The sequence below is a fragment of the Sciurus carolinensis genome, chromosome 9, assembly GCF_902686445.1.
Source record: "Sciurus carolinensis chromosome 9, mSciCar1.2, whole genome shotgun sequence".
NCBI classification, from domain to species: Eukaryota; Metazoa; Chordata; class Mammalia; order Rodentia; family Sciuridae; genus Sciurus; species Sciurus carolinensis.
In genome coordinates this window covers 17,799,794-17,821,751 of record NC_062221.1, presented here as the reverse complement: position 1 = coordinate 17,821,751, position 21,958 = coordinate 17,799,794, and the positions used below count along the sequence as shown (strand labels likewise).

Sequence of the window (21,958 nt, the reverse complement as noted above, 5' to 3'; positions counted from 1 at the left end):
CCCAGTCACACCTTGTATTTGACTTCCCCATGTCTTAGCACCTCCAAATCACTAATTCTCACATCTCACTGTTCAACAACCTTCTCTTCCAAATCACTCCAACATTTCCACAGTAAAACAGACTTGCCCTCATTAAGGCCTTTTTTTTTATTTTAAAAAATTTTTTATTGTAAACAAATGGGGTACAACTTGTTTCTCTGTTTGTACATGAAGTAGAGGCATTTGTGCAATCATACATTTACACAGGGTAATGGTGTTTGATTCATTCTGTTATTTTTTCCTTCCCCCCTCCCCTCCCACCCATCTTTTTCCTCTATACAGTCCCTCCTTCCTCCATTCTTGCCTCCCTCCCACCCCCTATTATGTATCATCATCCGCTTATCAGGGAGATCATTCATCCTTTGGTTTTTTGAGATTGGCTTATCTCACTTAGCATGATAATCTCCAATTTCATCCATTTGCCTGCAAATGCCATAATTTTATTCTTCTTTATGCTTGAGTAATATTCCATTGTATATAAAAAATATGGAACGCTTCAGGAATTTGCATGTAATTCTTGTGCAGGGGCCATGCTAATCTTTTCTGTATCGTTTCAATTTTAGTGTATGTGCTGATTACAACAACCAACAACCTACTTCTCCACTTCTCCATCAGCTTTATCTTCACTGTCACCAAAACTCTCTGCAAGTGCCTGTCTCTCCTTTTCACACTCATCTAGACATCCACATCCTGGATGAACCTAATTACCTGCTTCTTCTCCATGCCACATGATTCTGGACAAAAGCACCATAACTGACCAATTTCAAATGTAAAATAATTATTCCATCACTAGAAAAATCATTTCTTATTCTTCTTTCCTTCACTGATCAGAACTTGTAACGTTTACTATGAGATAATCAGCCTGTCACATTCACTGAAGCTACACAATTTCTTTTGATGCCCTGTTTAAGTTTTTTTGTCAGGTCTCCTGTTACTCCAGTATGATATGCTGATGTAACAAGATTTTTCCTAGCAATTTATTCTATTTGTAAGTTACAGAACATTAGAACAATGAAATACTATTCCACTGTTACTCATAAGGAAAATAAATCATTGAGAAGATTAAATTATGTACCTAAAAATAAGAATTCCATACTTACCAAAGAGAAATACACCGTTATTACTAAATAGTGACATCGTGTGTGGGGTGGGGTACAGACTAAGCACAGGGTATGTGTTGGGATGGTATAGAGACATTTTTAAGAAAAATTTTTTTTCCTGGAAAATGCAGGTTACTTCATAGGTACCTGACACTCCACACAGTTCCATGAAAGGCAGGAAGGGGTGGAGAGAAGTATCATCTACTCATATTATGAATCCATAAGATGACTAACTCCACCCTAGGCTCAGTATATATTTGATAAAGTGTCTGCTGCTCAATCCTACCCCAAGCCCAGTTTTGAGTACAGAATTTCCTGAAGGATATGCTATATATTTCTTTGGTAAGTTCAAATATTAATATTCAACTAAAGATAAACCATCACAAGGCTGAGTATGGAAACTGGACCAAATTAATTTGGTGTCTCATAGAACGACCTTTTCTTAATTGTGCAGTCAATATGATATTTTGTGTCTACCTAATGAAAGACATTGTAGGAAACAGATAAGTAAAACAATGTTTTACCTACTACCATGATGCTGGCAGTAGTCCTGGTGCTCAAAAATCACCCACTGTGTCTTCCTCAGAAAGATTCATGAAATGCTTCTCTCAATTTATGGAATCATGAACTACAAACTTGTGAAGAACTAGGTTGTTTTTATCTTACAGCAGTCTAAATATTATAACTGATCAAGTTTTCCCTTTGCTCTGTCCACTACTTCTATACCAAGAAGAGGGCCAAATATGGAGCCCACATCAAGTAATTAATAAGATCAAGAAGGATCTTACTACATACATACTTACTAGGAAACTTGCTAATGACATTTTTTAATTTGTTGTCAGTTAAATATTCTCATTTTTTTAAAATGCAAAACTATGTATTGTGTGTTGAGAGAAAGATGTAGAGAGGGGGAGAGAGAGACATCACCTCAAATCACCTGTGAAATGTTACTAAGTAAATCATAAATAAATAAAACACATAAAATACATTTTGTATTTGTTGTGTGGGGGTAGAAAAATAGGAATTTCAGGATAAAAATAGTATTTCTTCTTTTTAGTGACCTTATAGGTGTATGAATTTGTCACCTGAAATATATGGAATTTAAATATAGTATTTTCAGAAAATATAGTATTTTCAGAAAAAGTCAAAACAAATAGTTTTCAAAGTTGTGGTGATAAAGACAAGCTATTTAAAATAAATTGCTGATCTGGGGTTGTAGCTCAGTGGCAGAGCACTTGCCTAGCATGTGTGAGGTACTGGGTTTAATCCTCAGCACTGCATAAAAATAAACAAATAAAATAAAGGCATTCTGTCCTTCTACAACTACAAAAGGCTTAAAAATAAATAAATAAATAAAATAAATTGCTTAGTATGTTTTGTTGTTTGACAAACTTCGAGAAATAACAAGTACCCACCATATAAGTTCTAAATAAATATTAGCTAATAATATTTGGAAAATCATACTAAACTAAAAAATGCTACTTATTTACATTGACAAATTTTTGGCAAAATTCAGAGACAGGGGATAAAGTAGTATTATGGATAAGCTGACTATAAAGCTTTAAAAAAAAGAAAACAAAAGAAAAGAAAGAATCCTGAAGTACAAAGGGCTAGAAAAGGCCTATACTGTCTGTGAAGAACCAGACAGTAAAAAGGATGTGACCTGGTAAAAAATAAACAGTAAAACCTGGGTTTAGTAACGATTAAAAAAAATAAATAAAATAATAATCAGTGGGCTGGGGAGATAGCTCAGTTGGTAAAGTGCTTGCCTTAGAAGCACAGGGCCCTGGGTTTGATCCCCAGCACCACAAAAAAAAAAAAATAATAATAATAATAATAATAATAATAATCAGTATAACTTGGGTTTGGTAACAGAAAAGAAAAAAGAAAGAACTTGCATATTCTGAAAATTTTACTGGAAAAATGAGATCACTCTTTAAGAGTCAAATTGTGATTACTGAGACCAAGGAATTAAGACTAATTTTGCTTTGAAAATCTCCAAGTAATTCACTAAAAAGATTTGATAAATACTTAAAAATAAATAAGAATAGAAAAAATGATTTACATTTACAATGAAATAATTAAAATTTTGTTTTCTGAATTTAGACTCTCCCATGATAACAAGCATTAAAAAGTTTTTGTTTGGGGGCTGGGATATAGCTCAGTGGTAAAGTACTTGCCTAGCATGTGCAAGGCCCTGGGTTCTATGCCCAGTATTTTTTTTTTTTAATTATTTTTGGAAAAGTAAAAGGAAAATCTATTCTCTAAACTTATACAACATGAAATTTTGTGAAAACTGTCCCAGTTCCCGATGTCTAGGTCACTTTCAGTCTCCTGAAAAGTTAAGAATTTTAAAAGTACCATCATGCTTCATACAGTCATACGTTTTATTATCCAACTTCAGTAAAATACCAATCAGATACTTTTTCACAAGCCCTACAACATTAGGAGAGCAAGAGAAGTAGGTTTCATCATGCAAAGGACTTGCCACTGTGCTACAATAGGTAGGTGCCAGCCAACACACAAGCTGAGTTCCTATACTCACCAATTAAAAATGTTCTGTGTTGGGCAAGATAGAAATTTTTTTCACAACATCAACACCTTAATTTTCTCTTGTTCCACAATATGGCCAAAATCCACTACATTTTTGCCTTTAGATATTAGACACAAAAAAACATCAGCAGCATAAATAAGCTGAATTCCCATGTTTTCATTAAGTATAAAGTATACTTCATAAAGTATAGCTTTGCATCCTTAACCACTTGTAAAACAGGAAAATTGTTTCTTCTACACTGATACTTCAGACACCAAATGTGTTTTACACCAACCAATTCTTTGGACATCAACTGGGTCTGTCCTACAATTCAATTCTGATACTAATTACTTAGAATTAGTGCAGTCCCCACATGTTCCACAGGACTGCGCCCCACTTCAGATACCAAATACAAGTCCCAGCTGGGTGTGGTGACACACATCTGTAATCACAGCGGCTTGGAAGGCTAAGGCAGGAAGATCGCAAGTTCAAAGCAAGCCTCAGCAATTTAGTAAAGGACTGGTCTCAAAAAATAAAAAGGACTGGAGGTGTGGCTCAGTGGTTAAGCATCCCTGGGTTCAATTCCCCAGTACCAAAAAGAATAAAAAGACCAAATGCAAGTCCCAGATCATCATCACTACTTCTGTTCAACTGATCATCAATTGAGAGTTCCCATAATTCCCTCATATTCAATAATGGAGTCTAATGACTTACAAAACTCAGGGAAAACACAATTACCAGTTTATAATGGATATTAGAAAGCACAGAAATGAACAGCTAGATGAGAAGTTACCAAGCACAGAAACTTCTGTTCCCATGAAGCTTGGATGTTCCCTTCTCTCAGCATATGGATGTATGTATCAACCCAGAAACCCTTCGAACCCCACTGATTATAAGTTCCATTTTAGTTGTGGCTCATTAAGTCATAGGTCACTGGTGATTAAGTTCATCTCTAGCCTCTCTTGACCTGTGGATCAGGAGGTGAGGCTGAAAGTTCCAGTCCTTTAACTACAAGGTACATATCTCTGGTAACCAATGGCCCATTTCAAAAGATATGTAGGGTTTTTTTTTTTTTTTTCCACCATCATCTCCTATATATATATACATATTTAAAATATTCCTATTGGCAGGGCATGGTGGTATACACCTGTAGTCCTAGCAACTTGGGAGGCTGAGGCAAGAGGATCACAACTCAATGAGGCACTGTCTCAAAATAAAGAATAAAAAGGGCTGGTTATGCAGTTCAGTAGAATAGTATCTCTTATGGTTTAGATGTGAGGTGTCCCTCAAAAGCTCATGTGTGAAACAATGCAAGAATGTTTAAAGCTGAATACTTAGGTTATTAACCCAATCAGTAAATAAATCCCCTGAAAGGGCTTAACTGAGAGGCAAGTGTAGGCAGGTAGGGTGTGGCTGGAGGAGGTGGGTCCCTGGGGGCATGCCTTTGGGGTTTATATTTAGTCCTTGTTGAGCAAAGTCCCCCCCCCCCATGTCCCTAGCTGTTTTCCTCTGCCATACAATTCCATCATTACGTTATGCTTCATCTCGGGCCCTGAGAAATGGAGTCACCATCTATGGACTGAGACTTCTGAAACTGTGAGCCCACAAATAACCTTTTCCTCCTAAAACTGTTCTTTTCAGGTCTTTTAGTCATACCAGGGAAAAAGATGACTAAAACAGTACCCTTGGTACAATCTCCAGTATAGAACAAAGCAAAAAACTCTCTTTATCACTACTCAGATTTGAAGGATTTTCTTAGAAGCTCTTGTGTCATGACATATAATTTGGGATTACATATAATATTATTTTTAAAAATAAAAAATAAAAAGTTGAATGTGGTAGTTTACGCCTATAATACCAGTGGCTCAAAATGCTGAGACAGGAGGATCTCAAAGTTCAAAGCCAGCCTCAGCAAAGCAACTCAGTGAGACTCTGTCTCTAAATGAATTACGAAATAGGGCTGGGGATGTGGCTTGGTGGTTGAGTGCCCCTGAGTTCAATCCCCAGTACCAAAATAAATAAATAAATAAATACATAAAAGATGCTCCTATCACTGAAGAAATTAACAAGGGTTTTAGAAGCTCTGTTCCAAAGACCAAATGTGTCTTTCTTACTATGTCACAATGTATAAAAATGTGGATTTGTTCTAACACATGGGAAGAATGCTTTGTGACCCTTAAGTACATAAAGATGTTAGAGACCATTACATTAAATGTATTGACTCACTACACAAACATTACTTGGTGTTTGGGCACTGAAATAAGAAGATAAAAAGATTAAGATACAATTTCCTCAGCATATACATTTTAATAGGTAAGGCCTACTAAAACCTGTATAACTGGGCTTGAAGTAGGATGATGTGAAACAATATATCTAGGTTTATCATGTTTGAGATGCACTGGACTTCTTAAAGTTGTATGCTTACATCTTTGCCAACATGGAAAGTAACGTGATTTTTTTTTTCTTTAAATATTTTTTTTAAAAATTATACTCTTATCAAAATCTCTGGGACACTATGAAAGCAGTATTTAGAGGAAGATTTATTTCATGGAGCGCATTTAATAAAAGAAGTAAAACTCAAAAAATAAACGACCTAACACTACAGCTCAAAGCCCTACAAAAAGAAGAACAGACCAACACCAAAAGTAGTAGAAGACAGGAAATAGTCAAACTCAGAGCTGAAATCAACGAAATTGAAACAAAAGAAACAATACAAAAAATTGACAAAATAAATAGTTGGTTCTTCGAAAAAATAAACAAAATTGATAAACCTTTAGCCACACTAACAAAGAGAAGACGAGAGAAAACCCAAATCACTAAAATTCAGAATGAACAAGGAAATATCACAACAAACACGACTGAAATACAAAACATAATTAGAAGCTATTTTGAAAATCTATACTCCAACAAAATAGAAAATTTCGAAGACATCAACAGGTTTCTAGAGACATATGAATTGCCTAAACTAAACGAGGAGGACATACACAATTTAAATAGACCAATTTCAAGTAATGAAATAGAAGAAGTCATCAAAAGCCTACCAACAAAGAAAAGTCCAGGACCAGATGGGTTCTCAGCCGAGTTCTACAAAACTTTTAAAGAGGAGCTCATTCCAATACTTCTCAAAGTATTCCATAAAATAGAAGAGGAAGGAACCCTCCCAAACTCATTCTATGAAGCCAATATTACCCTGATACCTAAACCAGACAGAGACACATCAAGGAAAGAAAATTTCAGACCAATATCCTTAATGAACATCGATGCAAAAATTCTCAACAAAATTTTAGCAAATCGCATACAAAAATGTATTAAAAAGATAGTGCACCGTGATCAGGTGGGTTTCATCCCAGGGATGCAAGGTTGGTTCAACATCAGGAAATCAATAAATGTAATTCACCATATCAATAGACTTAAAGTCAGGAATCACATGATTATTTCGATAGATGCAGAAAAAGCATTTGATAAAATACAGCATCCCTTCATGCTCAAAACACTAGAAAAAATAGGGATAGTGGGAACATTCCTTAACATTGTAAAGGCCATCTACGCTAAGCCCATGGCTAATATTATTCTAAATGGTGAAAAACTGAAAGCATTCCCTCTAAAAACTGGAACAAGGCAGGGATGCCCTCTTTCACCACTTCTATTCAATATCATCCTTGAAACTCTAGCCAGAGCAATTAGACAGACCAAAGAAATTAAAGGGATACGAATAGGAAAAGAAGAACTCAAACTATCCCTATTTGCTGATGATATGATTGTATACTTAGAGGAATCAGGAAATTCCACCAAAACTGTTAGATCTCATAAGTGAATTCAGTAAAGTAGCGGGATATAAGATCAATGCACATAAATCTAAGGCATTTCTATACATAAGCGATGAATCTTCAGAAAGAGAAATTAGGAAAACTACCCCATTCACAATAGCTTTGAAAAAAATAAAATACTTGGGAATCAATCTCACAAAAGAGGTGAAAGACCTCTACAATGAGAACTACAGAACTCTAAAGAAAGAAATTCAAGAAAACCTTAGAAGATGGAAAGATCTCCCATGTTCTTGGATAGGAAGAATTAATATTGTCAAAATGGCCATACTACCAAAAGTGCTATACAGATTCAATGCAATTCCAATTAAAATCTCAATGATGTACCTTACAGAAATAGAGCAAGAAATTATGAAATTCATCTGGAAGAATAAAAAACCCAGAATAGCTAAAGCAATCCTTGGCAGAAAGAGTGAAGCAGGGGGTATCACAATACCAGATCTTCAACTCTACTACAAAGCAATAGTAACAAAAACAGCATGGTATTGGTACCAAAATAGAAAGGTGGATCAATGGTACAGAATAGAGGACACGGACACAAACCCAAATAAATACAATTTTCTCATAGTAGACAAAGGGGCCAAAAATATGCAATGGAGAAAAGATAGCCTCTTCAACAAATGGTGCTGGGAGAATTGGAAATCCATATGCAACAGAATGAAACTAAACCCATATCTCTCACCATGCACGAAACTAAACTCAAAATGGATTAAGGATCTCGGAATCAGACCAAAGACCTTGCATCTTATAGAAGAAAAAGTAGGTCCAGAGCTTCAACATGTCGGCTTAGGACCAGACTTCCTCAACAGGACTCCCATAGCACAAGAAATAAAAGCAAGAATTAATAACTGGGATAGATTCAAACTAAAAAGCTTTCTCTCAGCAAAGGAAACTATCAGCAATGCGAAGAAAGAGCCTACAGAGTGGGAGAAAATCTTTGCCAATCATACTTCAGATAGAGTACTAATCTCCAGAATCTATAAAGAACTCAAAAAACTCTACACCAAGAATGCAAGTAATCCAATCGACAAATGGGCTAAGGAAATGAATAGACACTTCACAGAAGAAGAAATACAAGCAATCAACAAACATATGGAAAAATGTTCAACATCTCTAGTAATAAGAGAAATGCAAATCAAAACCACCCTAAGATTCCATCTCACCCCAATTAGAATGGCGATTATCAAGAATACAAGCAACAACAGGTGTTGGCGAGGATGTGGGGAGAAAGGTACACTCATACATTGCTGGTGGGGCTGCAAATTAGTGCAGCCACTCTGGAAAGCAGTATGGAGACTCCTTAGAAAACTTGGAATGGAACCACCATTTGACCCAGCTATCCCACTCCTTGGCCTATACCCAAAGGATTTAAAATCAGCATATTACAGAGATACAGCCACATCAATGTTCATAGCTGCTCAGTTCACAATAGCCAGAGTGTGGAACCAAACTAGATGTCCTTCAATTGATGAATGGATAAAGAAACTGTGGTATATATATACAATGGAATATTACTCTGCCATAAAGAATGATAAAATTATGGCATTTGCAGGCAAATGGATGAAACTGGAGAATATAATGCTAAGTGAGATAAGCCAATCTCAAAAAACCAAAGGAAGAATGATATCGCTAATAAGTGGATGAGGACACATAATGGGGGGTGGGAAGAGTTAGTGTTAGGGTTAGAGTTAGGGTTAGGGAGGGGGGCAAGAATGGAGGAAGGAAGGACTGTATAGAGGGAAAAAAGGGGTGGGAGGGGTGGGGGGAAGGGAAAAAAATAACAGAATGAATCAAACATTACCCTATGTAAATTTATGATTACACAAATGGTATGCCTTTACGCCATGTACAAATAGAGAAACAACATGTATCCCATTGGTGTACAATAATAAAAAAAAAAATAAATAATAATAAAAAAAATTATACTCTTTTTCTTGTTTCTGAAATTTAGACTACACATGTGTTTGACCTTCTGGTACTATGCCCCAGGTCCTTGAAGTTCTGTAAAATTTTTCCCACCATTCATATTTTTCTGTTTACATTTTCCTTTCTCATTATCATTCTGTTGAGTCTATTCAGTAAGGTTTTTAAAAAAATTTCAGTTATTGTATTTTTCAGTTCTAAATTTTCCATCTGATGCCTCCTTATAGCTTCTAATATCTCGAATGAGATTTTCTTCCTTCCCATACTCCTTTCTAGCATGTTTATCCTTAGTTGTTAGTACATAATTAAAATAACTGTTTTAAGGTCTCTATGAGAGAATTCCAACATCTGAATTATCTCAGCACTGAACATCTGTTGACTATCACTGTCCGTGTAACTTAAGATTTTCCTGCTTCTTTATATACCAAATAATTCTGGATTGTGTTCCAAACATTCTGACTGTTACACTGAGACTCTGGGTCTTATTTATATCCTATGAAGTTTTTGTTTTTGTACTAGTAACTGAATTCAGGGGTACAATACGACTGGGCTACATCCCCAGATCTTTTTGCTTTTTTATTCTGAGACAGGGTTTTGCTCAATTGCTTAGTCTTGTTAAATTGCTAAGGCTGGCTTTAAACTTACAATCCTCCTGCCTCAGCCTACTGAGTCACTGCGATAAACTCAGAAATAAGCTTATCTGCATAAATAACTTTAAAAGTCTGCTTTCTCAAGCTTCTCTCACTCTGCAATCTTCCAAGTACTCTTTAGTAACCTCAGGCTTCCCTTTACTTGTCACCCAATCAGAAAGCTGAGGCCTTATTCATGGACAATTCCTACAAACTATGCTGAACACTGGAAAAACAGAAAGAAGAGAGGCAAAACAAGCCAATAAGGATTTACTCCTTTCTCTTGGGACTAAAACTCCTCTACTGGAGAGGAAAATTCAACTCTGATTTTTAGGCTCCTGCCTGTTCCCATTACTGCCACTGCTGTCCTTGCTACCACTATTGCTACTACCACAGTACTGCTTGGAGATCAGGACAAATGAGAACAGAGAAAAGAAAAATAAACAACAAAAAAAGGAAATCACTGCACTCTCTGAAATTAAAAGACTCCTTCCCACTATGGCATGTAACTATATAGTTTCTCCTTGTGCTCTGCACTAATGCCAACTTCTAGATTGTGGGCAACACAGAGTTCAGACTTCTGCCGAATATTAAGATGTATACATTAATGATGAAATACCACAAGACTGGGAAAACACTGACCAGGAAGTCCTACGCTACAGAATTCCAACCACTCTCACAGGCCTGGAAGACATTCAAATGCCAGGGAGGCAGTGGTGAATCATCACAGAATACCTAGAATTTTCATTTCAGATTTCATATAGAGTCGTGGGCCCTGTGTGATCTCTGAGCCTATAAGATATGATGGATTAGAGTCCTGTGATGGATTTATATTATATGCTATAATTGACTTTAAAGAAAAGAAGTTATTGTCAGTGAGAATGGCATATTAGGTAAACCCTTTTAGAGAGACTAGGGTTTTCTTGACAAGAGATTCAAAGCATGAAAAAGATTCAATACCTGAGAAATTCTGTTTCTGGATTTAACATCACACAGGACGATAGGGCAAGGACCTAAGAGCAGTTTCTAGTAAAGGGAGCTACTCCCAGCTAAGAGCCAGCAAGGGAACGGGGCCCTCAGTTTGACAACTATGAGGAACAGAATTTGGCCAACAACTTGAATCTGTTTAAAAGCAGATTTCTTTTCCAGAGTCTTCAGAAAGAAATGCAGCCTTACTGTATATAACATCTGAATCATAATCCAACATCTGGATTATACCCTTGTAAAAGCATAAAACAGGACATCTAGACACTCAATGCTTGGTAAGCTTATAAATGGTGGTCTAAATTGCTAGATTTGTGATTATCTGTTTTGTGATTATTTGTGTTGTGTAACAACACAGCAATAGACTAATATAATGGGCTATTAACGAACTTTATGCCAAAAATGCAACAAGTTAAACAAACATTATCTGGAAAACAAAAATCATCAAAACTGACACACAAAAAAATAGATAATATGACTACTACCTATTCACTAAGGAAATTAAAAGTTTTGTCACAAAGACAACTCAAGGCTCAGATAATTTGGAGTAAATTCTATCAAACCATTTAAGAAATAAATAATACCAATCTTCTATAAACTTGTACAAAAAATGGAGGAGGGGACGGATTTTCAATTCATTTATAAGGTCAATAATATCCTGATCAAAAATGAAAGAAAGACATTGTATGTAATGTACAGACTAATATTTCCCATGAACACAAATGAATATCCATAACAAAACATTAATAAATCAAATTAAGCAATATATTAAAAGCCTAATATATCTTTACCAAGTGAAGTTTATTTCAGAAATGCAAGACAAGTTTCAACTTTTGAAACTCAGATCAAGATTAAAATATAAAAACCATATGACAATAACAATAAATGCAGAAAACATAATTGAAAAAGTATAATATTCTTTCAGTATTAAAAAAAACTCAGCAAACTAGGAGGAGAATTTCTTGAATAATCCTTTCCTTTATGATTAAGAACAAGACTGGGAGCACTGGCACACACTTCCCAACAACTCAGGAGGCTGAGGCAGGAGGATCGCTAAGTTTGGCCAGCCTCATCAACTTGGCAAGACCCTGTCTCAAAACAAAAAATAAAAAGGGCTAGAGATGTAGCTCAGTAGGAGAACATCACTGGATTAAATCCTCAGTAATAAACAAACAAACAAACAAATAAGTAAGATTAAGAACAAATGAGGATGTCTACTATGATGATTAATTCTATGTGTCAATTTGATTACACCACAAGGTGCCCAGATATTTAGTCAAACATTATTCTGGGTGCTTCTGTTGAGATATCTGGTCAAATGTTACTCACTCCAGGTGTTTTAGATATGGTTAACATTTAAATCCAAAGATTGAGTAAAGCAGATTGCCCTCCCCAGTGTGGACTGGCCTCATTCAACTGGCTGAACTCATGACTAGAACAAAATGGATCTCCCTCTCCTGAGTAGAAGAGAATTTTTCCAGTCTGATTGTCTTGTGACTGGGTCACTGGCTTTTTCTTGGTTTTCTGACTTTCAGACTGAGACTAGAACTAAATCATTAGCTCTCCTGGGTCTTCAGTTTGTTGACTTAGTCTGAAGATTTTGAGATGGTATTGTTCATTTCCATAATCATATAAGCCAATTCCTTATAATTACTATTTATGTATTTTCATTTTCATGTGATATATCCCAATATCTACATGTCATAAACATATTATGTAGGTCCATTCCATATATCTTTCTCCTATTGGCTCTGTTTCTCTGGAGAACACTGAGTAATTCATCTTTTGTCATCATTTTTACTATTTAACATTGTACCTGAAGTCCTAGTGAGGGCATTAAGGAAAGAAAACAGTTTGGAAAGAAAAATATAAAATTGCCACTTTTTTTCCCACACTTCTGTTTAACATTATACCAGAACACATAATTCATACAGCAAGGAGTATCATAAATGCATTGAACTTACTCAAATTCAGCTATATAATATCATGGGGGGAGATCTAGAGAGTTATATAGGGAAGGGTTGGGAAAAATACAATCAATAGTACATGTTATTAAGCCCAATATTTCTCTCTATAAATAGATAACCGCAAACAACTAATGCAGCTTGATAGGTGATAGAAACTGATAGAAGGTATGAACAATGATTTTAGGTATTTTGCCAATGACAAAGAAAAAATTGCTTGAGAAAATAAAGAATGTAATGAAGTCTAATTGAGGAAGACACTGAATAATAATAAATGATTATAGAAAGTACCAACTACAAAAGAATTAAAGAACTGATAAATTATCTTCAGGGCTAGAGATACAGTTGAAAGATTGATCGAGTGCTTGCCTAGCATGTGCAAGGTCCTGGATTCAATCTCCTGCACCATTTAAAAAAAATAAATAACTGATAAATTATCTTTAGAAGACAGACATGATAACCTACAATTTGAAAGAATAAGTAGGGGGTTGTGGATATAGTTCAGTTGGTAGAGTGCTTGCCTCACAAGCACAAGGCCCTGGGTTCAAATCCCCAGCACCACAAAAAAAAAAAAAAAAAAAAAAAAAAAAAGAACAAATAGGAACTGCTATTTGTTACCCTATATATTACTCATCCATAGATAGAAATCAGTGCATAAAAGCCTACTTTATGTGTATATATATAATATATATTATATTCCATGTGACTTAAAAATAGATTTGACTATGTGATTTCTGCCTGCAAGAATGAAATCCCCAGTTGGGTATTGTGCTGCATACCTATAATTTCAGCAACTCGGAAGACTGAGGCAGGAAGATCACAAGTTCTAGGTCAACCTCAGCAACTTTGCAAGGACCTAAGCAACTTAGTGAGACACTGTCCCAAAATAAAAAATAAAAGGACTGGGGATGAGATTCAGTGGTTAAGAAGCCCTAGGTTCAATCCCTGGTACCAAAACCAAACAAACAAAATAGAATGAAATCCCCAAGGAACTCTACTGAATATTTTCTAATAGATAGGAATGTCCAACATGTATTAAACAGTGAATACATCAGATTACAAAATAATGTATATGGAATCATTTGTTTGTTTTTTACCAAACTAATCAACAAATAAAGAAATGCAACTAAAACCTATGCAATTCCCATACCATGTGTTTACAGACGTTTGTATAAACATGGAGGATATTCACAAGACTTGTATGTCTTGTGATTTGAAATTAAGATTAGTACCTTTTTTTTTCTTAATCATTTTCACTTTTTTCTACTTGTAGCAAACATGTTATAGTTTTGCAATTGAAAATAATTAATAAAGAAAATTTTAATTAAAAGAGAAAAATAAACCAGGTGCAGTGGCTCATGCCTGTAATCCCAATGACTTGGAAGGCTAAGGCAGAAGGATCCCAAGTTCAACATCAGCCTCAGCAACTTAGTAAGGCTGTAAGCAACTTAGCGAGACACTGTCCCAAAATAAAAAATGAAAAGGACTGGGGATGTGTTTCAGTAGTTAGGTGAGAGAGAGAGAGAGAGAGAAAGTTACCACTAAAATACAAAACAGGCAAATTGGCCATAAGCACATTCATTAAAAAGAAAAATTTGGCTGAGAACATAAGACCAAAGGAATGACAGCTACTCAAAGAACATTTTTTATTATTTTTACATTTGGCACTAGGGATTTTATCGTAGGGGTGCTTAACAACTGAGCCACATCCCATTTTAAAAATTTTTTTATCTTGAAACAATCTCACTAAGTTGCTTAGGGCCTCACTAAGTTGCTGAGGTTGCTCTTAAACTTATGATCTTCCTGCCTTAGCCTCTCAAGTCACTAGAATTACATGCATGTGCCACCATGCCTGGCAAGAATCTTTTTAATTGTGTATATTTAAGGTATACAACATAATGCCTTAATATACATATACATGTGATTACTATAGTCAAGTAAATGAACATATCCATCATTACACATAACACACTTAACTTTAAGTACTTTTATTAAGAGTACTTAAAATCTTCACTTAGCAAATTTCCACTATACAATATTAACTATAGTCCTCATGTTGTACATTAGATGTCTAGAATTATTCATTCAAAATAACTGTTCCTTCTTGTAGCCTTTGACTTACATCTCTCCACTACCCCAACCCTACCCCTTCGTAAGAACCTTTCTACTCTCCCAAAGGATCTTTAATGTCCATGTACAAAAAGCAAGTGACCAGTGATATTTGGCAAGGTGCCCCTGAATATCGCCAAACATTTCAAAATAACTGAATCGTTTCCTTGGGTCACAAAACTCTCAAATTTCTTGCCTAACAAAATAGAGAAAATGCTTTTTACCTTTGAGGCTAAATGCCTTACAAGGTCTTTATTTAATTGTATAGGATTGTGCAATAAATCCCCATGCTTTAACAACTTGTGGTCTTTAATGTAATCATCCTTTTTCCCCAGGAAATGGTATTATGTTTTCTCTGTGTTCAGCAAGTTTAAAGGAAGAAAAAAATAAAACTGAGTGAAGAGGCTGAATGCAGCTATAGGCAAGGATGTCAGGACAGTAAGCTTGCTTGCGATCTATAGTTTTAGTTCAAATTTTACTTGTTGAATTCCTGCTATAAAAATAATGTATTTTATATAATGGAAAAATGGTATCAGCCTTTCCAGGAGATCTTCAACTATTCTAAGAACGCTTTAAAACAAACAAACAAAAATACTCAATAGTTTTGCAAAATATTACCATATTCTATCTCATGTAAATGATGGATATGGGTAAAGTTTAATCTCCAGTATGACACTATGGAGCACATGAGTGAATTATTCAAATAATAGAGCACATGGCAAATTCAAATCTTAAGAAGTACTCACTTTTACAGTTTCTTCTGTGTTAAGTTTATTTCCCTTAACCAAGACAATTTGAAAAGGGTTGTTATTGTCCCACACATGCTGTAAAAGAATGAGATAAATATAGAGCTATTTTAAAGACAGAAATTAAGATTCTACAACAATGAAGTCATCTATAAGTTCTCATGTCTATTGCCAAAATTATGAATTTCTGTACTAACAACAGAAAATCAGATATATTAAATTAAGCATTGTAATCACTAGCACTTGATTTCAGGGCAAATGTTTCACCATACAACATATTCCACTACTGTGAGATCTCACTAAAATAAAAAGCATAACAAACAGTATTAAAAACTCTGGATAAATTGACCATTTACTTTAATACAGAGATATATCATCAAGGAGAAATTAAATATAGAATTGTAAAGACTGAGTGATGAAAATGTTAATGATTCAAATGCACCCAAACATGTTCTGAAGAAATAAGTGCCTTTGATGCATGTTTAATACTGAAAGAATTCAATATTAAGAACACAGGGAAATCATACCAAAAATACTACTTTGGTTAAATTGATAAAAATTGCATAAACTGGTAATTCTACTGTTTCTGTACATCCAACTTTTCTACTAGAAAAATTATTACAAAATGATTCAAACAGCATTATCCTATGTAAATTTATGATTACACAAATGGTATGCCTTTACGCCATGTACAAACAGAGAAACAACATGTATCCCATTTGTTTACAATAAAAAAAAAAAAAGAAAGAAAAATTATTTAAGTTCTGTGTTTAACATCTAATCTCTAATTTGATGGCACTTTTTGGGTGAGGGCACAAAAATATAAATGGCACAATTACATTTATTTGTAGCTTAAGTAAAGAAAAATAATAGCTAGAAAGTTAATTTTAAGTAACTGGTAATGAGTTTTTGGCAAACGTGCCTAAGTTTTCACAGAAGGAGAAGTGAAGAAAGGAAATATGTGTGAGACACAGATATAACTTAACAACAAAAAAATCACATGCCTTTTGGGGTTACCAAAGGTTCACACATGAAACTTACAGAAATAACTCGTGTTTTCTTTGGTGGTAAGGGAAGAGGAAGGTTAGATGAATTCCGATTTATGGCAGCCTCTATGGCAATCATTTCCTGTTCATACATTTTCTTTATCTTACTGCATTCCACAAGTATAAAATGGGGTAAGGTCCTGTTCATTACACAGTTCCGGATATACTATGATAGCAAGAAAGAAAAAGGTGTGGATTTTCAGACAAATACTTAAAACAGACTAAATTAATTTCAGTCAGGCATGGTGATGCATGCCTGTAATCCCAGCAATACAGGAGGATCCAAGGCTGGGGTTAGTCTCAGCAACTTAGTGAGACCCTGTCTCAAAATAAAAAATTAAAAGGTCTGGGGATGTAGTTCAGTGATAAGCACCACTGGGTTCATTGCCTAGTATCCCCCACTCCTGCAAAAAAAGGAAAAATTCATTTGAGCAACATCATACCATGTGTACTGTAAAAGCACATTTTAACAGCTCAATATTAACATGATAATTTAACATCACAACCCATAAAACAGTTACCCTTATAATCCTCACAGCATTCATCCAGAGAGATTATTAATAATCTATTATTAATAGCTTAAAAAAATGAAACTCAGAAGGGTTAGGTTACACACCTATTATCTTTAAGACCTGGATTTAAAACCACTTATCTAAAGTCAAAGTCATATTTAAGCCAGTCGGCTAGGAAAGGTGAAAATGTGATTCCCATGTGGCAGATTCGTATTTTCCTGTGCATTCCTGAGGTTCTAGGTGAACCTTTTTCAGCAAAGGGTTCTAGGAGAGCATTTTTTGCTGTCTCCCCAGCCAGAAAACAAAACAAAACAAAACAAAACAAAATTTATCAGTCATTCCAGCCTAAAATCTATCTTATTACCATGAAGACAGGGGATTCTTCAAAGGCATTTAAAAAGGAGGTGATATTCATATTAACAAAGATTCCTAACAAACAAACAGGAATCCAATGTATTCCTCAAGAGAATAAATTTCCTATATAGCTTCAAAGCGTGATTCAATGTATTGTATTCTATCCAGAAAGTTATTTTTAAAATAACTTTAATGGATGGTACTTGAATGACAGCAGAACACAAAGATAAGTCAGTTCTTCTCTCTTGCTCACCAAGCACTTGTCTTCTTCCTCCTTCTCATCGGTTGAATCACTTACTATCAGAATGTCTCAGCTCCCAAAGCTGTTCACACAAGTTAAAACTGCTCTTAGATCTTCTACCTGCTAAACTACAAAAATTAAGGGCGTGCCAGAAACCTGACAAAGCATAAAATTCAGTTGCCTGCTAATAAATTTCAGCTATTATTCTCGGACATCATTTTATATTTTGCATGTTTATATCCCCTTGTATAAAACAAAATAACAATATAACAAAAGAACAGAATTCAAATCCTGTTACTGTTGACCTCCAATTTGGAACTTGTTCTATTATTCCTTACATAATAACTATTTTTCAGTCTATAAATGTAATTTCAATGAAAATATCTCTAAGTTCCTTGAAGACAAAGCCAGGAAACAAAACCTGTGGGGAAAGGGACATTGTACTGAAACCTCTTATTTAAATTCCACTTTATTCCAAAAATAATCAGAGGCAGTGTATTACCTTGCACAAAGTATATACTCAAATAACTCATGACTAAATGAAAATAAATACCTCAAAGATTGAGGAAGACAGTTTAGGACTGAATGCGTGCAAAATTCCTACTACAACTGGAAACAACAAAAAAGGAGTAAAGGAGATTATAGACATAAATATTACAGACTGAAATTTAAAAGTATGCTAATTCACAATAAAAAGTTGAAAGGTTACTTCACTGGACAGGGAATGTAACTCAGTGGTAGAATGCATGTTTAACGTGCATAAGGCCCTGAGTTCAATCCCCAATACCCACCCCTCATTACTTTAAAAAATAAATAACAAGTTTTTAGCATTTTTATACAAATAAGTTTTTATATGATTCAATGACCATTTAATCAACTTTGAATATATTTCAGCTCCCCTAAAATATTTCACATTTAAATCATATGTTTATATGAGGAAATAGTAAACAACTACACAAATTGTGTTAAGATTTCATAATGCTACAGGAAAACAATTATGATAGAACACCAACTGAAACAATTGAAAAAGTTAAATGTAAACACATTTAGATGCATATTAACATGTATATAATCATTATGTTAAAAATACTACAAAAAAATGAAAAAAACTTGAGTACATTAACAATGATAATCTCAGCATAATTTTCTGTATGTACCAAATGTTCCATGATAGGCACACATATTTACAATCAGAAATAAAAATTAAATACCTACACATATACTTTTTTGGTAAACTGGCAGTTAACACACATACCTGGAACTGAATTAGTGGGTGATCACCAAATACATATTCTACTCTCCCACTGACTTGCAACACATAGTCATAGGGGCTAGATTCATCTTCCTTCCCATGAATAGTCAAACGTTTTTGGATTGCCAATTCATTTATTTTGATAGGATTCATATCAGGAAACACTTGAAAGCTAAATACATCCTTAAAAAAGGGAAAGTAGAACAGGTAATTTGACATTTGTGCTGAAAAACCACAATTAACAATCATCATGTAATAATATGCACAAATGCACATAATATTTACATGTATACTTTACATATACTTTTCCAGTAAATTTTCTTGAATTCTAAATATGTGCCCAAGTAAAATTTGCTAAGATTTCTGATAATTTTCAAGTCATTTTACTACATACTGAGTGGCACAGATCCCACAGATAAAATCAACATTTAACCTAAATTTTACCATCTGGTAATAGAAAACATGGATTTTCCAGTGAACATCATTCTTTTAAAAGTTACAAATCTATGCTGGGGACATAACTCTGTATTAGAGCAACCTGGTTCAATCTCCAAGACTGCAAAACACAAGACCTCGTTTTTTTATATATATATAAATTTATATATATATATATATTATATAGATATATAGGTGTGTGTGTATATATATATATATATATATATATACACTTATGACTCCCTAATTCTATCTGTAGGCATACCCTATCAGAAATACATAAAGCAATATTACTATGTGCAACAGCAGTGTTAAACTTGATATGCCACAAGTGTCTGTTTTCACATGTGTGTGTCTGTTTTCACATGTGTTTATGAAAATTGAGGAAATCTGAGTAATGACTAGAACTTAAGGATAGATAGCAGGCAAAACAGAACTAACAAAACAAAAAAAGAAAAGGTAAACCACATATTAGAAGAACACGTTTACAGCTCTGCTCTTCTCAGTTCTTCCCTTCCTACCTCTCTCTTATTCTTTTGAAACGGGGTCTCATTATGCTGCTAGGCTAGCCTTAGACTCCTAGGTTCAAGTGATCCTTCTGCCTCAGCCTCCTAAGATGGTGGGACTACAGGTGCCTACCATCACACCCAGTTTTTGCAGCACACATAAATGACAAAGAATAACGTACCCTCAAAAAATAAACTTCCATCAATATGAAAAACACAATCTAATTTTTTTAACTTAAAAAAAAGGAAACATAAAAGAAATAAAAAATGTTTTGTAAGTATGTGAAAGAGATTCATCCTCGTTAGTTATGGGGGAGACACAATCAAAACGACAGTGGACAGATTATAATACATGCATATAGTGAAAATACACACATAGGCTGCTTCAAAAATTCTTCTAGAGGTCTCTCTTAATCCACTGAAGTTAAATTCATGTATTCTAAAAACATATTAATTAGCCAGGCACACAGGCGCACACCCTTAATCCCAGCAGTTCAGGAGGTTGAGGCAGGAGGATTGCAAGTTCAAAGCCAGCCTTAGCAACTCAGTAAGGTTCTTAGTAACTTAGCAGGACCCTGTCTCCAAAAAAAAAAAAAAAAAAAAAAAAAAAGAAAGAAAGAAAAGAAAAGAGTAAAAAGGGCTGAGGATGTAGCTGAGAGTAAAGTGACCCTGGGTTCAATCCCTGGCACCCCCCAAAAATAATAATAATAAAATAAAAGACCTATTAACTAGAGTAACTAAGTCAGAATTCAATTGGGCTAGTTTTTCCTGTATTTCAAGCAGTTCTTCAACATCACTTTCAATGACTTCATGAAAAACTTCCTCTTTAATAGAACTGCTAATTATACATGACAATCAATTTGCATTTTATTATTCAATGCTTACAAACAGTTACAGAATAGATACTATACAACAAAGACAATAAATATGGGTGGGGACAGATACTCCTGTTTAGCAGGGAGAGATACAGTTCACCAGTGAATAGTTTTTTTTTTTTTTTTTTTTTTTGGCGGTACTGGGGATCGAACTCAGGGCCTTGTGCTTTCAAGGCAAGCACTCTCCAGTTGAGCTATCTCCCCAGCCCCAGTGAATAGTTTTGACAACTGTGGTAATTCAGATAACTACACAAGTGAGAAAAGAGTTTCAGTTTTCATGCTTTGTTGTTGCTCGAGTTTCTCCTCATTCTGACACATTCTCTGGAATGCTCCCAGATACCATAGTCTACCTCCTTACATACTCTCCCACTCTCCTTACACAGCCCTCCCCACACAGAGGACTATTTCAAATTGCAGGTGCCCCTCCCTTTAGTGATACAATTATTTCATATCTTTAAGAAGCAAAAAACAAGGTTCAAAGTACTGCTCAGGTTTATCAGTATCCTTTACAAAATGTAACTACTGGAATTAAAAATAATGAGGGCTAGGTATACTCCTGTAATCCCAGCAATCTAGAGACTGAGGTACGAAGGATTTCAAGTTCCAGGTCAGTCTAAACTCAGTGAGACCCTGTCTCAAAGGGGGAAGAAAAGGCTAGGGATGTAGTTCAGTGGTAGAGTGCAAAACCCTGGGTTTGATTCCCATCACTACAAAAAAATAAGCTAATAAAATAAAAGCAATGAATCTGTGATTTGATTCCCGGGACTCTCAGTAAAACTGAGACACAATAGGTCCATGGTTTTTATTTATCCTGCTTCCTAAGTGCCATGTACTAAGATTGGCTATTACTAACTATGAACCCATCTAAAATGTCTGGTGTTTCTCA

General features: G+C 34.8%; 1 protein-coding gene and 1 non-coding gene across 5 annotated transcripts in view; both read right to left on the bottom strand.

The window, feature by feature from the left end:
* Pik3cb (phosphatidylinositol-4,5-bisphosphate 3-kinase catalytic subunit beta) overlaps positions 1-21,958 on the bottom strand; it is a 135,251-nt gene that overhangs the window by 56,427 nt on the left and 56,866 nt on the right. For all 4 annotated transcript variants that reach the window (XM_047564808.1, XM_047564810.1, XM_047564807.1 and 1 more), the window contains 3 exons: positions 19,260-19,439; positions 16,893-17,063; positions 15,852-15,929 (listed from right to left, as the gene is read on the bottom strand). In XM_047564808.1, the coding sequence (XP_047420764.1) occupies positions 15,852-15,929; positions 16,893-17,063; positions 19,260-19,439 (429 nt within the window). The remainder of the gene's footprint in view (positions 1-15,851; positions 15,930-16,892; positions 17,064-19,259; positions 19,440-21,958) is intronic.
* LOC124993893 (U6 spliceosomal RNA) lies at positions 520-623 on the bottom strand. Its single transcript, XR_007110407.1, has one exon. It is a non-coding gene; the product is annotated as a U6 spliceosomal RNA (small nuclear RNA).